General features: G+C 41.1%; 1 protein-coding gene across 4 annotated transcripts; it reads right to left on the reverse strand.

The window, feature by feature from the left end:
• Positions 1-3: 3 nt before the first annotated feature.
• eps8l2 (EPS8 like 2) lies at positions 4-22,979 on the reverse strand. Of its 4 annotated transcripts, XM_046393713.1 has the most exons (22): positions 22,692-22,979; positions 22,039-22,174; positions 19,262-19,312; positions 18,777-18,823; positions 12,723-12,787; positions 10,257-10,418; positions 9,991-10,140; positions 9,162-9,241; positions 8,924-9,033; positions 8,738-8,808; positions 8,501-8,627; positions 7,287-7,375; positions 7,124-7,198; positions 5,887-6,035; positions 5,512-5,680; positions 5,362-5,396; positions 5,168-5,273; positions 4,812-4,931; positions 3,363-3,438; positions 3,101-3,272; positions 2,291-2,423; positions 4-937 (listed from the first exon to the last, which is right to left on the reverse strand). In XM_046393713.1, the coding sequence occupies exons 3-22, from the start codon at positions 19,294-19,296 to the stop codon at positions 860-862; spliced, it is 2,049 nt and encodes a 682-aa protein (XP_046249669.1). In that variant the 5' UTR covers positions 19,297-19,312; positions 22,039-22,174; positions 22,692-22,979; the 3' UTR covers positions 4-859. The 4 variants fall into 4 exon arrangements, with proteins under 4 accessions (XP_046249669.1, XP_046249668.1, XP_046249666.1 ...); XM_046393712.1 differs by lacking the exon at positions 22,039-22,174 and having other exon boundaries at positions 22,707-22,979; XM_046393710.1 differs by lacking the exon at positions 22,039-22,174.
• Between the last annotated feature and the right edge of the window lie 80 nt (positions 22,980-23,059).

Consider the following 23,059-nt stretch of genomic DNA (forward strand, 5'->3'; position numbering starts at 1 on the left):
CGATTTCAGACGTTTACCAAGTTTATTCTTTGATTCCAATCTTTATAACAGCGTGTCTCACAATATTTACAATCCCTTTGAAAGCTTTGTGGAAATTTTCATTTAATTATTCAGAACAACATTATCTCATATGTTCCCGAACCACCCTGTGTGTCTGTGCATTTCACAAAGCAAAATATCATGCTGGATAAAAATGCTTTAATGAGCATCTCACCATTACTGACAACATCTTCATGCAGGATTATTGACAGTTTCTCTGTGGTGCAAGCTTGCCAGAAGGTCTGATTATAAACAGCAACATTATTCCTATTAAAGTCTGCTGCTGCTCTTAACAACAAGGATGCGACGACTTCTGTTGTCTGCCAGTAGGACTAACATAAAGCGTGTTTTGTTATCTATTATACTGTAAACAGTAATGTGAAAATAATTGGCCAATATTAGAAAATGCGTCATACATTCTGGCACAGGTTTAGATATGCAATAGCTAATATCCACTTTTACCAAGTCATTCAGTACGCAGCCGCAATATTGACAATGTGCATAAACGTCGTCCACACTGCTTGTACAAATATGTATGCATGCTTGTTGTACATGCACACATACCTGTGCGCACACACAGACGCACAAAACACTGTACACAGATTAAAATGTTCCTCTTTCCAAACAACAAAACCCAGTGAGGCAACGAAAACAAAAGCAACATAATTAGATAAGAAAACACTTGAATACACTTTTGGTGATACAAAATAAATATACAATTAAAAACGTATACAACTTTTCAGGATGTTCCACTGTAGACTGATTGAAGAAGCTGGTGCGGCAAAATTTCGCCGAAAGCTTTTGGATGGGTCACGATGGTTCAGTCTTTGCCGCCAGAGTCGATCCTCTCCTGCCTTCGCTTCATGATCTCCTGCAGCTCCGAATCCCCGCTGCTCTTCTGTTAAAGAAACACAACAAGATGTATCTTTTCACATTTTTTCCTTTTCTCTTTCAAAACACTGTTCAATCAATCGCCCATTACAAAGTGTAGAATGGCCATGAGCTGCAAAAGTCATCATTAAGGATCTTTCAATAACTGCACTGCAGGACAAAACTGCAAAATCAACAGCAAACCTGTTAAGGAGAGCTACTTATCTATGTAGAATAACACATTTCAGATTTCAATAGTTCAGAATTTCCCTTTGTTCAATAAAAACTATCAAAGAACAACAACTTAAAAAGTCTTCAGTTGATGGGATAATACAAACGCACACAGTCTTCGTCCTCACATTGAAAACAAGGGGACACACACAGTAAATGATCCTGTCAGCTGTCATGGAATCAAGAGCATCGCACTGTTTTCTCAATATAAGTGAGTGAGTGTGTACTGCATTACACTTAATCAGCTCGTACTGTAACTGGGTAGTTTAACAAGTCTGTGCATTGGTAATGAACAACAACATGGACCTTAACTGAAAAATAAGGACACAACTGAATTAAGTAAAAAATAGCTGCAACTTCTGTCCTTAAAGTAGAGGAGAAAAATCTTCAGGTAAGAGAGCGAGTGAGGACTATCATTTTTTAAATCGAAATATTTTTATAAAATTGGGACAGATTCTTAACTCCTTATCCAGGCTGAGATTTTTAATTATCCCGGCCTGTCTTTGTGGCACATTTTTAGTCCCCTTCATACATCCCTTAACCAGCAGCCACACAAAAAAAGCAAAGTATAAGGAGATCCATCTTCTGCATACAGTATGACGTATATTGTAATTTGGCCCTTGCCATCCTATCTAAATAGTTTTAACCTGATTATACTGTGTACGCACCCACTTTTTGGCTCCACCTGTACTAATTATGTGAGTGTGACTCTTACATCTGACACTAGGTTTTACGCTTGTCCTAACATGCTCAGATAAAGACTGAAAGTTGATACTTGAGTACTATTCATATTTTATAATTCACATTGTGTGTTTATTTGTGGCTTTTAACTTGTCTTTTCACTATTCAGTAAGAACTAACTCTTCTTTTTGTTTTGTATAGCTACAAACTCTCTCTCCCCCTTCTACATTTCTGTTTTGACTACAATTTCTTTTGCCAAAAAAAGACATAGTAAACAAAGTTAAAGATGAATTTGATAGCGTTATTATTTTTTCTGTCAAATTTTACGTTAGAGATGCGATAATATTGGTCTCGAGAATTCTTTTGACCGTGATGATTGTGCAGAGAAAATCTGATAGCCCTACTGTGAATGAAACATCTTGGTTTCATGCAGGCACGTAAGCAGTTTGCATGCAAGTGTGCAACTAACCTCCAGCTGTGCTTTCTGCACGGTGATCTGACAGTAGACACGACTGCCTTCGTCACCACACACTGCCTTCAGTTCCTCTTTGTTGAGGGAAAACAGCTGGGCTCCGGTCAGGATCCCCAAACATTCAACCGTCCTGTGATGTGAACTCAATAACATTAATAAAGACTGGATTTCTTTGGGGTATATCTGTTCCATCATTTCATGGAACTGAGACTCCGTTAATGTTATTAATTACTTTACACCTGTTCTTCCCTATGACATAAAAAGGTGTCTAAACGAGAGATGATAATAAAAGAAAAACAACAGTAGCTAAAACATTTGGACAAAGTAGCTTAGACATGACTAACATTGCTGAATTTTGTGTCCAATGTACCAGTGTAGCGTTAAACAAATGCTAAAGGTAAGCAGTTCAGTGTGCTTTGACACAGTGGTGCTTAAGGCTAAATGCTAATGTCTCTATCTAAGGACAGATACTGTGTAGCCAAATAAGGGCAAATTTGCAATTTGAGATTTTGATCTATGGAACGAAATTTTACTCATCGGCAGGCTAACATGCTCTCAATCTTAGTGTAGCTTGTTAGCACCAAGAACAAAGTACAGCTGAGGCTGAAAGTCTTGTTATTTTGCAGGTACTTGGTTATAAACCAAAGCATTGCTAGAGGAAAACTCAGGGAATCAACTAAGTTATTACAGTTCATCCTAATTCAGTACTGACAGCGTGTTAACACTAAAGAAATATGTTACAATGCAAGCCCAATATATATTTGAATTTTGATTTTGCTTTGATCAATGAGTGCTTGGGTGACTTACGATTTTGAGAAACCTTTTGCGCTCAGCCATGCTATAACCTGCTGTGGGTTTGAGTCAAAAGTGAGTGGTACTTGGACGCCAGATGATCGCTCCACACGGAACTTCCTTGCGGGCGGCTGTATTTTGTTAGCAGCAATCGCCATCAATAACTCATCGTTCACCTGATCCATCACTACAGCACAAAAACAGCACAGCAGCCGACATCAGAATAACTTGTAAGAGTTGTTTTCAACATATCTGTAATTCCAAAATGTTCACTCACGTCTGTCTTTGTGTCTCCCCTTGTTGAAGCCATCTCCATGGTTCAGAGAACCAGGAGGTGACGACCTGTAGCCATGCTGCACACACACAAACACAAACACAGTTGAGAAAGCAAACCCCCGCCAGTATTATTTCAAAAACAGGTTTGTCTTTCGTTTCAATCTTCTTGATAGATTTTTGCAAGGGAGCCAAAAACAAAATATGTGTGTGAAGGTATTTCACACCACAGTTCACCCACAAGAGCATGCAGTAGCTGCTGCAGGGCATTGGTGAACCAATGTGAATGCATGCAGTGCATGTGTTTGAGAAGAAAAGCTTTCAGTGAGGGTGGTAACATTTTAATGCATAATGTGCCTTGTCCCATTTACACAGAGTTTCTAGAGGAAGATGTCACGGACCAGTGTTCAGAAGATACTACTGCAAAAATTTACTCTGTACATGTTCACTGTACAAACAGGCTCATGCATTGCCATTGTTACTATCAGTGTGCAGTTGTTACACATTCTGTCCACTAGAGAACATCTTACCAATGAACATTTGGAATTATCGGATGACAGCTTTCTAGTAATAATTAAGCTTGGTAATAGCCCCGTGATGACTAAGGAGGAATCGCTTCATAAGGGCTTGATGTTAAAGGTTAATGTCACTGCTTGTTGCAGTTCTGTGCTTTTATTACCCTATGTGTTGTAAGCTTGTTGCTAGCCGTGTAACCAACCCCCTGTTAAAGTAGCGTTAAGTTACCTACCTAGCTAATGTCAATCAGAACCTGTGTATGTAGACAGAGCAATGAAGAGCCATGTGAGCATTTGATTCAAACTAATTGTTTTTACTATTAGAATTACATTAAGTTTGTTTCAACGTAACTAATACATCGTTATTTATGTAAGCTTTTTATTCATCTAATTACTCATTTATTTCTTCTTCCCATTATCGTGACTCCTACACACAAATGAGCTATCTCTGTGTGCCCAAAACAAATTTGTCCACAAGTGTGAAGAGACCTTTAGCCATCTTTAGTTGAAGATTATTCACATCACACATGCTCACAGATAAGGATTATGGCTTTAGGTGAAGTGAGTGAAAGTGATATAGATACATATTGTGTAATGTACAAAACACTGAAAAAAAAACATGTCCTGTGGCTGCATTCATTCTGCTCTATTGAGTTTGTCTGTCAAACAGACAAACTGCAAACAACAGACGAAACTTAATACTGCTCCAAAGTCTAAAATGCTTTCTGATGTTAAACTTAAACAAAGTGTAGCTGCTGTAAACTTTCCACCTTGACATGAAATTACCAATAGGAATGCTAAAAACACACCACATGATGGCAAAAAAAAGGGCTCAAAAAGAGTGACATGAATATCTTTCTTTTCCCCCAATGCTGTCGAGAAAGTTTTCTAGGTGTTAATCAAGGTATATATTGATAACATATGGTACAACAGGTCACCTGGTGGAAGATGCCTTCTGGGTCCTCTATCTTCACCACGTCCAGGACGTTAAATGGAACGTAACCAGCCTGGCCACTGCGATTTCGTAGTTTCCACCACTGCTTGTCATCCTCTATCACCTACGAGATACATTTCACATCTCACTCCACAGTACTGAAAACTGCAATTAAAGTCAGGCCTCGTGTAACACACACACACTCTTCACCAGTACTGAAATTGCTACAGTGCTGGCAATTTACTTATAGCAAGCACAATCATATTCAGCTGAGACGTTTAACTTCACAGGAAGTTCATCCATCATGGATGCTACAAAACACGTACAAATTCTGCTACGTATCAGTCTTTGTGTTTTTACCTCGAGGATTTCATCCTGCAACACTGACAGCTCGTTGGCATTCCTTGCTACAAAATGGTAGCGAATTTTGGCATATTTGCGGGTGAGGGGCATCCCGTTGTAAGACCTGTGAGGACACATGGTATTCTCTCATCACAGATTGCTTTTCGTGTGTGACAGGCACAGAAAAGTGTGTCAAGGACTTCATTACTTACCCATCTGATGAGCTTGAGGAATGAGTTCCATAAAACTGAAAAAAAAAATAATAATAAAAAATAAAAACAAAATAAATCATTATGTTTGGGGTCGGGACCTGCAATAGTTGTTGCATTTACAGATATGTGGGAAACAAATAAAACCCTTACATCCTCAGTTGAATGTTTTCTGTAGTCAGGACTGGTGGGACTCCCCAGTGGCCCCATCGGTCCCTCTGTTTCCCATGGGGCTGTTCTGAAGAGCTCCACCGGTGGGTCCCAGCCATTACGAAACTTTGGGTAATAAGGAGGAGCGCACTGATCCCTGGGCCACTCTGCTCTGCAGGAGGAGACAAAAGTTCACTTTTCACATCAGTACAGACAGAAGGCAGTGATAATGCACATGTGTCTTAATGTCCAGTTGCTCCTGGTGGTCTGAGCAGCACATTGCATGGTAATTAAGTGGGCGTTTGGATGGGTGAATGAGAGGCAAATTGTGAAACGCTTACAATAAAAAGTACAACATAAATACAGCAAGTTATGTACCTGGGTTTCGTCCATCCATCCCCCAGCAGCTCGAAGATAGTTGTCTCTTTAGGGGTGAGGTGTCCCCGCAGGAAGTCAACAGCGTCTTTGGACAGGTGAGGGGAGATTATTGAACGTGCCAGTTCAGGACTTCCACAGCTCTGCAGCACCTGTGGACACAATCATATTTACAAATCCCCTGCAGATGTGGATAATTTCAATGTAAATTTTTGTTACCAAAATATTACTTTTTTTTGGCACCTTGGTTTACAGAATATATTAAAATGTTGTTTTCATTCATGACAATATGCCAAACGGTCCAGTGCATCAGTGTCAATATTGTCTAAACACAAGCAGCAATTAAAATAAAAATGGCCATGTTTAATAATTTCTTAATTTGAATAAGGTAAACAAGACTGAAGATCTGACCAAAAATGCTGTGCTAATTTAGACTTTTCAGAGCTTCGTCAGTTCTGATCAATTCTGAAACAAAATTTGATATTCAGTATTCACAAAAAAATTTAACCAAAAACCTATTTTTGCCATTAATCTTATCCTCAGATTCTTTTTAGAAGGCATGACAGCATTAAATCAACAGCAGTAAACAACATCAGCATCTGGCATAAAATACTGACAGTTAAAGTGACTGCATCTCAAATGTCTTTGAAATGCATGAAAATATTTATTTACATTGCAAAAGAACTAAAAACAGAATCGCTACGTGACACTGCTGCATCAGATAGCCTACATGTGACTGACTGTTGAGGGGTCAAACACTTAAGATTATCACTCCTGCTTTATCTCAACCTTATCAAGCAAATCCATCATGTCCAGAAGAGCCTGATCAAAGCCTTGTGTTTGAATCCAGCAGTATTAGTTCAGAGGAGTGGCTGAACATTGTCATGTGGTGAAGCAGCATTATGCAACTGTAGCCACACCTGAGTCAAAGCTGAAAGCCACGTCGCTCCAGTCAGGTGAGAGATTAGCAGAGCGGCAGTGGGTGCGGTGCCATAAAAGTTAAATCTTGCTTAATGGTGACAGTGCAAATGCTAAACCCATTTTAATTCTGTGCATTTGAAGAAGCTCGGTGTATTTCAGTCAGATCCACCTGTGGGCTCAGCCAAGAGCGAGGGTATCCAGTGACACAGAGAACTATTTTAGCATGATTTGGATTTATACTGTTGACATTTAGAAAAATCAGAAAGTGTTCAGGATGATGGCTTCCCCTATACAATAGCCTTCATCCACAGCAACCTACCAGCTCCAGTGGGCCGAAGAGAAAGTGAACCAGTTCAGATGCATTAGGATTCTGAATGTGTTTCTTCAGTTTGGCCTGCAGGGGGCATAGTGACAGAAACACAGTGAGAAGGTGATGAAGGGCAACTGATGTAGTAGGGAGGTTAGGAGCTCTGATATCTCACCAAGAGGTTGAAGGCCAGCTTCAGTTTCTGCAGGGTATCAATGAACTCTGCTTCAGAGGGGGGCTTAGCTCGCAGGGTCAACACGCCCTCTGTAAACAACCAGAGCCACAATGACCACACACAGAGTCCAGAGTTACCATCCAAGTTACCCAACAGGACAAAGATTTCACTCTCTGGCCAGAGTTGGGAAGCCTAAATATAATTTTTTCATCTCCACACTTAAAGTTGGCAACACAACATCTCCAGTGAAAATAAAGGTTAGCAACACACAAGTAGTTTGTAAGCAGATTCACAGGTGAAAAGAATAAAAGAAAAAGAACATCAGGGTTTCTCAACTCAAAATTCACACAATCCCAGAAATCAGACTCATGTAATGTGAATGAGATATTCATTTAATTTCATTTCATTGGTCTAAAAGTTTCAGATTACATAAAGTTTATGATATATCAGACCAATACATCAGTTTCACAAAGCTGATGTGACCAAAGTTGAGAACTGATTCTCTAAATAGAGAATCCAACATTTTCAGCACAACTGTCTCTGTAGTCAGGGACAACACACACTTATGTAACTTTTACTTTGTGTACCAAATGACATGTGGACAACAACCCTTGCTGTATGTGTGTTTGGCCCTGGCAAACTGCACATGTATGTTACATATGCAGTTTGTCTCGCTGCACAGGGAACGCGTGTTGAAATGAAAACACAGCATCACACCGCTGCTGGCACTGCGTGGTAAAACAGTAACGTGTTAGCGTAATATTATTACTTTGCACCGTAATAATTAGGAAAACCAATTACAACTTAAATAATTAACACTTTTGCTTTTAATCACATCAGTGTAAATGTTTAAATTATTTTGACTCATCTAATTTATACCTCATGCCATTCTCCACGCACACTACACTGAATTTGGCCTTCTTTTGAGATTGTAAAGATTGTAATTTAGACAGGAGCACAATGATAACAACAAATCATCATTTCTGTGGGCACGCAAGTGAATAAGTAATAATATTACATCAGCACTGACAACTGAGTAACAAGTATTGTGTCGCTTAACAGAACCCCAAACTGGCCTGTGCTACCACACATGCATCTCTGGATGAGAGTCCCAGCTCACAGGATGCAAAAAAGAAACAAACATTGCAATGTGAGCAATATGAACATATTGTCACTGCACTGGTGCCACCACATCAGAAGAAAGGGAAACAGACCTGCTGGTCCTTTCTTTTTATTCTTCTTACTCTTGTTGCGATGGTTGAGCTGAGCAAACGCCTCTGCTGCCTTTTGCAAACGCGCCACAAAGATCTCTATGTCATCCAGGGCACAGTTGAGGATTTGCTGAAGGAGACAAATCCTTGGGTTTAGTACAAAGAATGTAACATTATGAGATGGTGAAAGGAGCTGCGTAATGTGACGACAGGCATCCCCGCGGGTGGAAACATTCTCACCACATCCTTCTCGATGCGCTGGGCCAGCTTGTCATGTGGCTCGGCGTCATTTTGAAGAGAGGCTTGTCTCTCTACATCCAAACACAAAAATACACACTAATATGAAAGCAGTGACTATAAGAATAAAGTTTTGAATAAAATGTGAGCAATGCATGTGATAAGTGCTTTTCATGTGTGTGTTGTTACCTAGTGTGCTCGGGGTTTCCACTCGTCCCTTCACAGCAGGTGCGGGGCCCCTAGGGGAAGAGGGGGGGAGGATTGTTTCTCTGTGATGCTTCAGCTTCTCCTGGTTCATTCTGGAGAAAGAGGAGGAGAAAGTGAAAGCTTTGCGTTAGCTAACTATTAATTACAGGTCAGCGTCACGTCCTTCAATTTGGATCGGAGTACAAGAACATGTGTGTGTGTGCTGCAGCACTTCTCTCACTTCAGAGTCTGAGGCCTCATTTTCTTCCCGTGCTTGTTGTCTCCAATGGCACTGTCTATATCTGCATGAACCATCTCAGCCTGAATAAAGTGCAGAGAGACACACGGTCAGCTTATGTTTGTACAGTTTTACAGTTGACGTCAGCGTAGCCACAGGTGGGGATTAACCTTTTTGTCTCTACTTTACATTCCTAAAACTGCCATGTAAAACTGAGAGCTGAAAGTCTGTAGTTTAATATCCCATTGCAAGCTGATGGTAACATCAACCACATGATGGATTAGACATCCTAAATTCGACAAAGTGATCATCCAGACCACACACCTTTTCCTGTAGCGAAACTGACCTGCAATCTGACCTAGTTTTTGCTCTTGTGCAAACATTTTAAACTACATCCTCGTCTATTTGTTTGTCTGAGTTGACTCTGTAATGCTTAGTCCACAAAAGCAGTTAACTGAGGTACCTCAATGTATATTAATCCAAAATATGTTGAAATTAAACAGTGTATCATAAAGATATATTATAGATTTTACACCTTTTATTTATTTATTTATTTATTTTACCTCACTTTCATTTCTTTGAAAGTGTTTCTGAACACTGATGTTTTCACACAAAGTTGTACTGTTTTAGATTTTCCCATAAGCAAATATTTCTGAAGTCGGATACAAGAAATGTAAAAGGCTACACACAAGAACAAAGCCACCAATAGCAGTGAAATCTGACCTTGCGCTCTAACAGCGGCAGCTTGGATTTAAGAATAACACAAAGCAAACTAACTGGACGCAAAAGACGCGAGTTGAGCCAGACCTCTAACATTTAAACTGAGACTCACCTCCACCTCGTCACAGTGGAAGAAGTGGATGTCGGGTTTGTGCTGATCCTTGTCCTGACACACCAGCAGCAGCACAGAGGGGTGTCGTGTCTGATTCAGGACCGTCTGGCTCAGGTGGATGGTGGGGAGAGGGAAGTTCTCTAACTCCTCCTGCAGGACGATACGTTACGTTGTAGATCACCAACACAAATGACACTGACCGTGTGGCATTTATTCTACGATGACACAACCTGACGATGTGCGTACAGATCCTTAAGCTAACGTACCTGTGTGTCACAGTCCAGCAGCCTGACGGCGTTGTCGGTGACCTGCAGCAGCATCTCCTGGGTCCAGATTTTGTCTTTTGAGTCTAGAAGAATCAGTTTCTTGATGGCGTCGTCCACCGTAGCAATGGACTCTGTCTTGTCCATGATGAAAGTGGAGAGATGCTGAGGAAGAAAGAGTGGGCTGCTAAATGAAAATTTCTGGCCATGAGGGGAATAAGACCTAGTGTGGGGGAATAAGACCTAGTGTGGACTGAGGACAGTGGCTGTACAGAGAGTAGGAAGGGTCACCTATGCTTTGGAGACCTGATGGACTTAATCTGAAACACACATTCCTGAATTCAAAGTTCAAACAAATTCTCAACTTACCAATTACACCTCAATTAATTGATCAGTAGATTAGTCAACAGGAAATCTGTTACTAACTGCTTTCATAATGAAATTGTCATTGCTATAAATTTCCAATCAAACATGTGAAAACATTTGCTGATACCAGCTTCTTAAATGCAAGCATTTGCTTCTTATCTTTGTTATTTATGATGGCAAGTCTTTGAGTTTCCTTTCAGCCTTTGGGTTTCATTCTGTGGTTAGACAAAAGAAAAAAACTGAAGACGTCACTTTGGGCTCCAGGAAATTGTGATAAGAATTTTTTTGCCATTTTGGTTGCCAGTAAGCAACCAGTGTGGATTTTAAAGTTTTATCACTCATTTATAACACTCCTCTAAATATATGACCGATATGCTTGTGCAATGTAACTTTGATATCACTGGGTAGTGGTCTGATAGCTGTGTGAAGGACAAAAACTAAACAAGGACAAATGGCTTTTAGTCATCATGTAGCACAGCACTGGAGCCAACTTCCTGATGCTTTTAATTACCGGTATCCTCCAGCCACTGCAGATTTTGAATCCACACTGAAAACTTTATCGTTTTCAAGCGCTTTTGACTGAATATCTTTTTATCATAATATTTTTTATTACTGTTCTGTTACCATTTCACCTGCCTTTCTTAGATAATTTACTGTATTAAAGCAACAGATCGACATTTCAGGCAATATATAAATATCGCTGTCTTGAAGACAGTTAGATGAATGAAAGATCTTCTCAGAATCAATTATGTTAGTACAAGGACTGGAAGGGGAAGCAGCTACCGCAGCTGACATAAGTTTCACATCTCTAAAGCAAATTCATCGAGTCTCTAGCTGCTAAACTCTCTTGGACAAACAGACAAACATAAAGCTTTCTTGCAGTTAATTTGTGTTAATTTGTGAGCTTTAAAGGTGCTGATCTTTTGGTAGATTTCGGTGCAGGTACACAGATTTTGGCTGCTAAGATTGATACTTGAAATGACACGAGTATCAATCTTATCACCTAATTCTCAGCAACAAAAGTAGGTAAGCATATTCCCTAAAATGATGAACTATTCCTTTAACTGTAATTGTATATTTAGGTCTGCTTTCTTACAGCTATTACCTGCTGAAATACTTATTTCTCACAATGCCTTTGGCCCACAGTGTCATTCAGCCATGTGAATTACTGCTTTCTTTTATCTGATATAAAAAAAAAAATCAGTATTGCCACTGTCTCTGCATTCAGGTGTCAGAGTGGCAGCCATCTGTGATCAGCTGTCCATGTGTGATAATTTAGACTAAACCTGTCGGCACACACGTGAGACAGGGTTCAACACTCTTCTTGACCTGAAGCACTCAACATCACCCCACCCCTGCTGCAATCAGGCACCTGATTGCTTTATTATGACAAGAGTTCCCGTAGATGAGATTTAAGCAAGAGATTAACAAGTGTGTCAGCTTTTATCACTGTGTCAAAGAACAATACACAACAACATTTATAGTAGTAGGATCAGTGTTATCTAAGGTTAAGAGACCTTTTTGTGAAGTGTAAATCCACACATTTGTAGAATTTAAGTTGACGATTTTCTTGCTGGATTAAAACTGGAGCTGTAACGGTTATGGGGTTAAAAAATTGGGTTACCATGACGACCCAGTTATTAGATTTTCCATCATAATTTATTGGTTTTGTACACATTTCAAAATTAGCTATCAACTCTGTTTTTATTTAGTTCATTTTCGTTATCCCTGGTGCCTTTATTTATCCTTCACAATGAAGGGGAACAGCTGCCACATGCATCAGCAAGAAGATATAATAATACACTAAATTATATGAAAACGTAAAACATAACATAACACACACACATATATATAGTGACGCTACAAGGTGAAATGGGTAAGTGAACTCTTTCTACGAAAGAAAACTGTTAAACATCAACTGGCATTTGACTTTAATGAGTACTAAAAGGATTTTTAACCTCGCGCAGTTTCAAATCATTTGCCAAGTGTTCCATTTCTACATATTTTCCTTTATTTCTTTAAACCTTTTAAACTACACGAAAAGTCAAAATTGGAGCACACAAATTAAATTTATCAGAACAGCAGAAACAGAGCAGGTCTTACCTCAACATGATACTGTGACGTCTCATGCATGATAAAATTGGAATTGGAGTATTTTTTCCTCTGTTCTGTTGATAAGAAAACAGCGATATTAAAAATGAGAATCTGAGAAACCAACAAGTCCTGTCTGCCTTCTTAGTGTAAATCCAGCTACGTCAACAATCAGCAGTCACACAGACCTGAAGTCCACATGTTGTTTCAGCAGGGTGAACAGATGAAATGAAACGTTAACATGAATGCTGAAAAAATGAGCGGGGCAATAAGGAAGTGACGAGGACACGTAATGTGTGTGCATTTTGTTTCATGAACTGTAGACACACTATAGTGTGTCTGACAATATATTTTACAACAGTGCAATAAAAACCGCAGGGGCTTATCTCCGCAAGAAATTCAATAGTGGTCAAACCATAATTGAAATATTACATATTAGCATACGTTTGTTTTCATAAGTGTCCTTCCAATGGTAAAATAAACTGGAAACAGACTATTCTGAGAAGTTAAGGATTAAATCTCATATCAAACAGTCTGTGTGACTACTTGTCCTCTCTCACAGTGCTGTAAGTCGGTCAGGCTGGCTCAATCTGAGACATCAGTCAGAGGCACAGATTTACAGCAGAGTCAAAGATCAGGCGCTTCTTGACAGCACCCTGCTAAGCATGTAAACTGTCACGTAAAAACACTGTAAAGATAATTTCGGTTTCAAGTTTCCCCGTCATGCTTGTGTAAGTCGAATACTGTTGCCAAATTGGCCTCTGGAGTTGCTGTGATGTGACAAAATCAGGCGTGTATTAATAGCTCTTCAATACCTCTCAAATTTAAGGTGAACATAGAGAAACTTTCCCTTCAGCTGATACATGTAAAAGCAAAGTCTGTCTGGCATGTCCATCAATCTGTACACTGAGGGTCAAACATCACAGTGAGGTTACAAAAAGCAAAACATATTTTTGGGTGGAGCTTTAGAACATGTAGTTATGAATTTATTTGGTTATTTGCACACAGAGGAAACTAGTTGTGAATGTAACATGGAAGTTAATTTAGTGAACTTGTTAGCTTATTAACACATCTAGCTGTTGAAGAGCAACATTATCTAAAGTTATGTTTCAGGCCACCTGATGAAGGTCCAATATTCACTCTCTTTTTAGTTCTGTTTTGGTCTCGACCACAAATATCTGTGTCTTTAGCTGCTAAACGCTTCATATCGTTCACCAGTTAGTCTCTAACTGTGTCCGTCTGCTGTTTGGTGCCGCGCAGGCAGTTTGTAGTGAGCATTTAGAGCTTTTTCACCATAAACAGCTGCTAAAAATGCAATTTAATTCAATTCAGTTTATTTATATAGCGCCAATTCACAACAAGTTATCTCATGACACTTTCCAATTAGAGCAGGTCTAGACCAAACTCTGTAATTAAATTGTAATAAAAAGAACCCAACATTCTTCCTTGAGCAAACACTTGGCGATGGTAGCGAGGTGAAATAAGCCTTTTAGAAGGCAGAAACCTCGGAGCAGACCTCGGCTCAAGATGGGCAGCCATCTGCCTTGAACGGTTGGGTTGAGAGAGAGAGAGAGAGAGAGAGAAAGAGAGAAAGAGAGAGAAAGATAGACAAACAAAGAAAGAGAGAGGGGTGGGGCGTGTGAGAAGGAGCACACAAGCAGAGATGCATAGCAGCAGTTATAATACCAGAAGTATTGGAACTGTAGATAATAATAATGACAATGAAGTATACAGAAGGTACTGTGGTGATTAAGATAGCGATATTAGTAACAATAATAATGGTAGCAGCTGACCACGGTGAGAGTGAACAGTATAAAGTTACGGCCAGACAGCTAAACAAACAGCTGAAAACTCACCATGAAGCTCATCCCTCATGATAAGCTTCATCCTCATCCCTACGATTGACCGCTAACATTGGCATCATCTCACTGTAAAATGTCAATTATAGCCTCTCTAATCAGCTGCACTTCACATTTAAAAGATTGGGGCATGTGAAAATAAATGCTTTAGATGCAGATGTGTCAACAACAGCAATAAAAGCAGGTACTGGCTACTGTAGCACCTTCTGCAAACAGATAAGAACTGCACACTGAGACCAAAAAAAGTAATCTAATTTTATTTGTAGCCTCCGCTCAGCTATCCACCTCTAGTTACCCCATTATACTAGACATGCTACTCCTTACATTCAAATTACGTTCTATTGCTGAAAACTGTATAACTGACAAAACAGTGAGGTAAAGCTGATCGGTGTGTGGAGATGAAGTCATGTGTACAGTTAATAGAGTGGATATGCTGAGTGGCTGAGGACTACACTGTGGAAGCAGGATTTCACTGATGAAATAAAATCACAGAGGACAGAGCTGCTACAAAAAAATAAAATAAAATAAATAAATAATGCAAATAAAGATCTTTTTGGACATACAGCGTGCTTGGATTAGCAAGCATTACAATTAACGGCAACTTCAAACACCTACAAGGTAACAAAAATAACTGAGTTGACATCAGTAAAGTTCAAAGTTTGAATGACATCGTGTAAATACCAAAGCTCACTTGGTGAAATTCCACTTTCAAAATGGCGCTGGACACGGCGGTGTGTGCACTGTTGGCAGGGCCCATTGTTTATGAACTGGCCAATGTTAAATTAGTGTGCCAGTGTGCTCGTTGACCTATTTATCAGGTGAATGGTCTGCAGGTAACAATTACGGTTAAATGAGAACATGCTCCTATAAACTCCACTGCCAGATCTCATATCAGGTCTCTCTCTCCTCCACCCAACAGAGTCGACATGGTGATGTCACGCAGGTTTTCTCTTCATACGGACGTTCAGGCGCATTTCCGTTTATGGTGAATGTGACACAAAAGCTGTGCTGTTCGTATAATACTTGACAAAATGAGTGTTAAGGCTGTAAAATACATTCCAACATCTTAAATCCCCGTACTGATGATTCAGTGTGACATAAACACGTTTCCCAGAGCTCTGACTCATCGCAGCGTTGATGACTTCACATCCGTGTAACGGCCAACACCGTCCAAATGACGCAAATGTGTGTATTTCCTGCTCTTGCCATTTCCTCTCTGCTGATTCCTTCCTACTCGCCTCCCTACAGGTGAAGCATAAGCGTCAGGTGTCGTTCTGTAAGTCGAGCTCGCCACATGCCTTATTAATGACTGACATTTATGCCAATCAATTCACAGCGTTGCAACAGCTTGCAATAAGAGCCACTTAGCAGGCAGATGGGCAGATCCTCAAGGCTCTCCAGAGTCAATGACCAGTGACAAACATTGCTGCTTGGCAGATTATTGAACCTGTATATGACACAGGTCAGTCAGACAATTTGACCTCCATAATATCAGAGTTCTGATTCTCACTCAACCTCAAACAGAGACAGTCAAATTTCTACACCACATCATGACACAGGTTACATCAGGTTAAAATTTAACCTTTTTTTTAATTGTAATTTAAATTGATTAATAAAAGTAATAAAATCCTGTAACTCAACATCAATGGGCTGAATGAGTTTGACCACTCCTGATCATCCAAACAATAAGCGATTGTTTTGGCACCAGCAGACCACCCTTTAAATAATGTGCTGCTGTGTATTCCCATATATCGCCAAAGCACATCACATCACTACACCTGATTCCTCACTGTTGTCCTCTCAAACTAACGTAAAACAAATGATTACAGATGCTGTACACAAGTGTTACAGCATGAACAAGGCTGACTGACGTAAATTAAGTGGTTGATCTATCATGGACATTCAACTGAATTTCATACATACGCAGACATTCGAGAAAACCAGCGGAGCAGGATGAGATCCAAGCCTTTCTATGAGCATATTTCACATGCTGATTCAGTCCCTCAAACCTAACACACGTTACCTGACAGAGACATGCTCCTCAAAGACAAACCGAGAAACTCAAGAAAGCTGCTCGATGGTCTGAAGTTGAAGGACGATGAGTCTGATGTGGCACCTTTCTGCTGTACCTCAAAGCTGCTGATAACAAATCAGGTGGGAGGACCTGTGCACCATTTGCATCAGTTGTTGGCTGCCCTACATTGTGTGAATGAATGAGAGTTTTGCATATGGGAGACTGAGCTTTGACTTCTGCTGTTGTTCCTCCACATGTTTATTCAGCAAGTAACGAACAACGGGTCTTTATCTATCCAAATATTATGGATGGTGCACGATGCTGCGCACTCTCCTCCCTCTCCTCCCTCTCTGGTTCAGCAGGACGGACACGCTGCTGTCGTCCTGCAGTGAGAAGGTAGTGGTGACCATCTGCCGAAATACATGAGAGGAGCCAATAAAAAAAGAACACAGCCTTGTCATGCATACAGTGGGATATTTCACAGAGATCACAGGAGTGGGTGCATCCTGTGGATATTGGGATGACTTGTGGCACAAAAATATTTCACAGACGAGGTGCACAGTCAGATGGTTTGGGAACATCTTGCGTCACTTCATCTGTCATCTGTGGCCTTTCTAAATTTGGAACAGAGCAACGATGCATGAAAGCAGGTTGTCCTGTCGTACATGGGAGTAGGTTTCTATCTGGGCCTAAAACATGCTGTACAATGTTCCTCTATGCTGGAATGTTGAAGGAGGGGCCAGCATGAACCAGTGAGCTAATGTCTGAGGCTGTGTGAGGAGGAGCAGAGGTGAACGGGGGTCCGCCTCTTCCTTTCCACTTTTCAATGAGGCTTTTATTCACCTGTAAGACGCGAGTATCCCCACCCTGTTCCAGCCACACATTAAAAACAGGCACACCCTGCACTCTCTGCTAATATAACATAGAATATTTCAGTCACAAACACACACCCTTGCAAAAGTCAGCCAAAGTAACATGTTACTGTATCAGTGAATTTCACCACAGTCATGCCAGATCAGTGATGTGGCCTGTACACATAAATGGATCCCTAAAATAACACAAACATAGCTTTCAATTTAAAGTATGACACAGAAGACTGAGAGTCAGACAACATAAATATACGTCACACAATGTGACTAAAAAGTGAGGACAAACAAGCCTGATTCACCCAACAAATCCCAGTGCGCTGTGCAGGCCTGGCACAGAGCTGGAAAATCATGTTCTCTTCAGAGGTTCAGCCTCCCTCTCATGTGGCTCAGAGTCAGACAGAGGTGTCAGCAGCCTGCACACGACGGGGCCCCTCAGCAGGACCTTGGCCCCCTCTTATCACTCTGCGTATGTGTTTTGGGGAGAGCACTGTGGTCACTGTGTCAGCCAGGCTGTGAGTGAAAGAGTTGGATTCCCTGACATTTGCATAGCAAATTGAATGTTGTGATTTGAGCCAATTACTGTGCTGAACCTCACACCTCGATCATGCACAGTTAGTCAGGTATCAAAGAATAAAGCTGGGATTGCACACTGGATCCTACTGTGATTTGTTCCTACTGAAGGTGTGCAATTTTAAAAGGATACTGTGGCTTCATTTTTGAAAAAAGAAAAATTACATTGCTTAAACAGTTAGACACTGTAGTTTTTAGCAAATGTTACTCAAACAGTTGGGGACTATTTAAGCCATGGATTAGTAATTATTTAGCTACACTGGAGTGTATTTACTGCAGCAGGACGGTGTATGTGGGACTGAATAAAATAAAAATCTACAGTGCCCATGTTCATCTTGAGGAGGTACCATGTCACACAGTCCAGCAGTGTGGTTCATTTGTGCATTTTAAATAATCATTTATGAACAACAATGGGATCAACAATCAGTCTTTGGCTACACAGGAGATATTTATTAGTAGGTAAAATTAATTGTTTATTTAGTTGATTGACAATAGGGCAAATATAGAATACTGCCTTCCTTTAAGAATATAAATAATAATGATTACTGAATAACAGTGAGCAAGCTTTCTTAAAACTATTCCCTGACAACTAAGGGTGTACAGCCTCCTAGATTACAAGCCGTGAGCTGTAAACAGTCTGCGGTGGCTAATTCCAAGGAAAGAAAAGCAGGTATAATTACATGTGAAAGGCATGTAAAGGCACAGTCTTCAAAACAGGCCAACAATAAAATACTCCTGCCATGCAGTCACTTACCATAGAGGGCCTTGGCGCTGATCTTGCTGTCGGATCTGGCCACTCCACTGCAATGACAAGAAGAGGTAACGGGGTTACGCTGCATGCTCTTCATCTTGTCCCCTGCCTGAGTCACAAACCCTCTGAAACTCCCACGCTGTCACTTGTCATGAAAGCAAGCTCACAAAATAGGAGTGATATACAGAGAGCAGACTGGCCAACACTGGATGAGATTAGCCTGAGATTCTGAGCATATGGACCAGCCAGGGAGAGTGAGGGAGAGCGAAAAAGGAAGAGAGGAGGGGAGGGAGTGTGGGACACGGAGGGAGGCCGGAGCCAGGAACCCAGGCAAAGCAAACAAGTGTCAACAGAGGCGCTCTGTGCCCAAGGTCCCTGACCCACACCACCTTGTTCATACTGTGTTAGTGATTCTCCGGTGTGAGGGTAACTCAGCATAACACGATTAGCTAACACACAGAATGGTAAATATGTGAGGCGACACTCACTTGGCTGGCCTCGACTGAGGTCCCGGGACACTCATGATTTAAGACATCCACCTGAGGGAAGAAGAGGACAAGAATCAGAGCAAAGTTGGTGCGAATAAAAGACTCAGAGAGGGCAGCGGCCGGCACCAAAACAAACGTGCATTATTTATCTAAGCAGACCTCTTAAAGGCCCTTTGTGTTATTTCCCTCTCTCATTCAGCTTTGGTGAGTCCTTATATGTAGCCCATGGTGTTTAAGCTTGAAAAGCTTTAGGTACAGCATTAAGGTTGTAGATACTGTAGCCAAAGTTGAGGCGTAGTCTACTAAACACCCTGTTCTTGCACTGTGGAGGGCCAGGTGTTGGGCCTGTACTACTGGTAGTCAGGGGACTGATCTGGGACAAAGGCAGACAGCAGGCTGATGTGCACTGTGTAATTAGATCCACACTGGTGATGACTCCATCCGCAAATCATTAAAATTCATTAATTTGTCTGTTTTTTACACCGAGCCGCACAAGCTATTTGATGATTAGCACGGCCTCACAAACAAAGTGCTTCACCTAAAATCACAGAGGATAACAGGAGCAGAGAACAAGAGAAAGAAACTGTTCCACACCTTCCCCTCTGGCCTGTAGACTCTGACTTGTCTGTCAAGGCATGTACTGACAAGGTTATGTAATATATATCAGGCCAACAGTACTCCCTACAGCTACTTAAGGACCCAAATGAGCTGTTACACAACAGAGTGGGCTCTGCTAGGCTCTTGTGGTTTATGACCACATTACATATAATCACTGAAAACTAATGCTGAATTAATGTTTAAAGGCTAACATGAATTGTATTCAACGCTGACAAAAATAAGCACTTTTGTGACTTCTAGACTCCAAGAAGCAATGCTGTATTTTCATTTTGCAGCAGTTTGTATTATCAGTTGGTGTCGAGAGGCTTGAATCTTGTGTCACCAGCACACATTTTAAGCATTCTTCAAGAACAAAACAACCAGTCAGACACCGACCTTCCCACAAAAGCTATGAACATATCAGTATCATTTTCTAACCATACTGCAGCTATTTTTCCATGACAGCATTTTGTGACAGATATTTCCCTCGTGATGTGCCTTGCTTCCTTTCTGAACTACAAAACTCTTTGTGCACAACTAACAGTGGTGAACTACCCATGCACATGGTAAATACTGTGTGTGACAGCTACAGGTTACAGGTGCAGTCGCTAAGGCTTATCTCTGAGAAGATCATGAACACAATCACCCCCGATGGATAATCTCCTCAAACATTATGAAACAGAGTAAGGCTGAATCGGGACGACTCAAACAGTCAGGACCAGTGTTTGTTCAGATAACAAACGTTCTGCGTGATGTTGTGAGAAATGCGACTAAACAAGACAACCACTCATGTTTACTTTAGCAAGTCGAGTCTGCACAAAAGGTAGACTTCCTCTTGCTGTCCTTATCTCTGGTCATCTCTCCATGCTAATTGTTCTCGGCTCTGGCAGCCTCCCAGGTTTCAGGAGGGAGGTGAAGCCGGAGCAGGATAGGCTGGGTGTCATGTGTTGTCAGTCTCATAGCAAGAGGCCTTCTGCATGCCTGTCCTCCACTCAGCTTACGGTGCTTATTGGTCGATCATGACAGTCACATTATCACACAACATTGGCACAATTACACAAAAGGTGTGCGGGACGCTTATCTCAAGCCAACTCATAAAGCCAGTTGTGTCTCATATTTAATTCTGTCCCTTTTAAAACTATTGACAACATCTGTCTCTTTTGACTTTCATATTTAATGGACTGAGGTTAGACAAGCGTTGTCATTATCGTTCTGCTTTCTGTGACAGTAAATCAGTTGAGAGGACTGCATGGAGTCCTGGCTCAGCTGAGCCCCCACTCACACGGTGTCACATTTTAAACTCGTGATATCAGTCATGTTGGTCTGCATCATACTGTCATCTAGCATTGAATTAAAGAAAACAACAACACCAAAATACTCATAAACAGGTGTAAAACTCAGTCTTTGAACATGAATCAATACCTGTACCATGATGCATGTGTGATAAATAGTGTATCATCCAGAGTGATGTACTGCAACCTCGAAGCTTAGAGACCCTGACCAAACAAATCAATGTTGTTGTTCTGCATGATGACAATTTGACTTTATTTACCAAATGTAAACAAAAGAACAGATTTTTCACCCTTGACGTCTGTAACACATTTAACATCACAACGTGATAACTCAGCACAACTGGACATTCTGCTTCCCTTTAAAACAACTGCCCCAACTGCACTCAAGCCTGAACAAACAACATCAGCCTGATAATCAAAGTGTGCCGTGATCTCAGCGATTTAATTGTCTCTAAATTTTACTTCAGCGTTGCAAAATAAACTGTTAACGCGCTGTCACATCCGTCTAATTACAATACTGACATTTCTTTACATTGTCATACTATGAAACTAGCACATATAGATGGCTTATGTAATGTGTCTGGAAGAAATACGAGGCTGCGTGTACAATTTGGACTTTGCTCCATTCTCCCGAGATAAGTCATCTGATTTTATGTATTCTAACCAATACACTCGTCTGGCCAAATCACCTGTTATAAATCATCTGGTGATAATTTTACAGGTGTATTTGTATTCTGGGTGCATGGGCGAACGGCCTGAGTGCACTCTTTGAATCAGATGCACAAAGAACTGCCACAAGGTGAAATCAGATCAGATTTCACCGGCATGATCCCTGTTTGTCCACATACCAGTCACCCAACCATCCCACCACATAGAGAACAATCTTACCCTGCAAAAAACACTGCTTCTCCAATTAGCAATCAGTGTTTCTCCTTTGGATGTCAGCGTGCAGCATGTCATGAGGTCATTCCTGAACACGCTGAGCCAACATGAAGGCACAACCTTCTCAGCACGAAGCTAAAAGCTGTAACAGAGGTTGTTTTAAGGTATGGTAGCAACGGGTAGTTTTCTGCTGTCTTGAAAACTGAAACAAGCAGAGCATTAGTGTGGGATGAATCAGGGCCAAATGTTACAGTATATGAATTGCTCCGCAGACAAATTACTGTGCAAGTTCAGTAGCAATTACTCCAGCAAGTACAAATATCACTTCAAGCCTGCAGCCTCGATCATAAAACATCTGAAAAGTGCTGACAGTTAATATCCATAAGGTGACATTTAACGTGTCTTCTATTGCTGTCTGTCTGTATTGTGTTTCTGTGTCCAGGAAGACTTGAGGCACATCAATGTGCTTCTAATGGGATCCCCAAATAAACATATTTGTCAATAACATTAAAAAAAATCATTAATAATAAATTGCCACTCTTAGCTAATGGGCTACTAATGAAACCAATCTCAACTTTTAATCAACGATCGAAAGTCATTCAGTGGAAATGGTGAGACTGGTCATGTGGAACGGTGTTTACGTGAGTCAACGCACAAACCTCGTATTAACTCACAGCGGTGTTTTCCGGGCGGGATGCTCAAGGTGACAAACGTGGGGAAACACAGCGCCTGCAGCATCAGCCTGCCATCGCCGCCTGCAGCCGATCAGGACGTTCAACTCCAGCGGCGGACCGTCGATACGCGTAACCTGTTTGTCGTGAAGCTGAGCAGTGGGAATCCAAGACTGTAAACTGAACAGTTGCCGTCCAACAGACAGCGCAGACGTTTGTTCCCAGAAACGCAGTCGCACAGGAGGCAACGCGTGAGCAGGTGTGTGTTAGGTGAGCGTGCAGGTAACCCAACCTGAGAGGGGCGGAGCTTCGCGGACACTTCACTGGGGGTGGGTCGGTCGAGCCGGACTTTTCCC

Source organism: Scatophagus argus, chromosome 7 (assembly GCF_020382885.2).
Source record: "Scatophagus argus isolate fScaArg1 chromosome 7, fScaArg1.pri, whole genome shotgun sequence".
In the NCBI taxonomy this organism is placed as follows: Eukaryota; Metazoa; Chordata; class Actinopteri; family Scatophagidae; genus Scatophagus; species Scatophagus argus.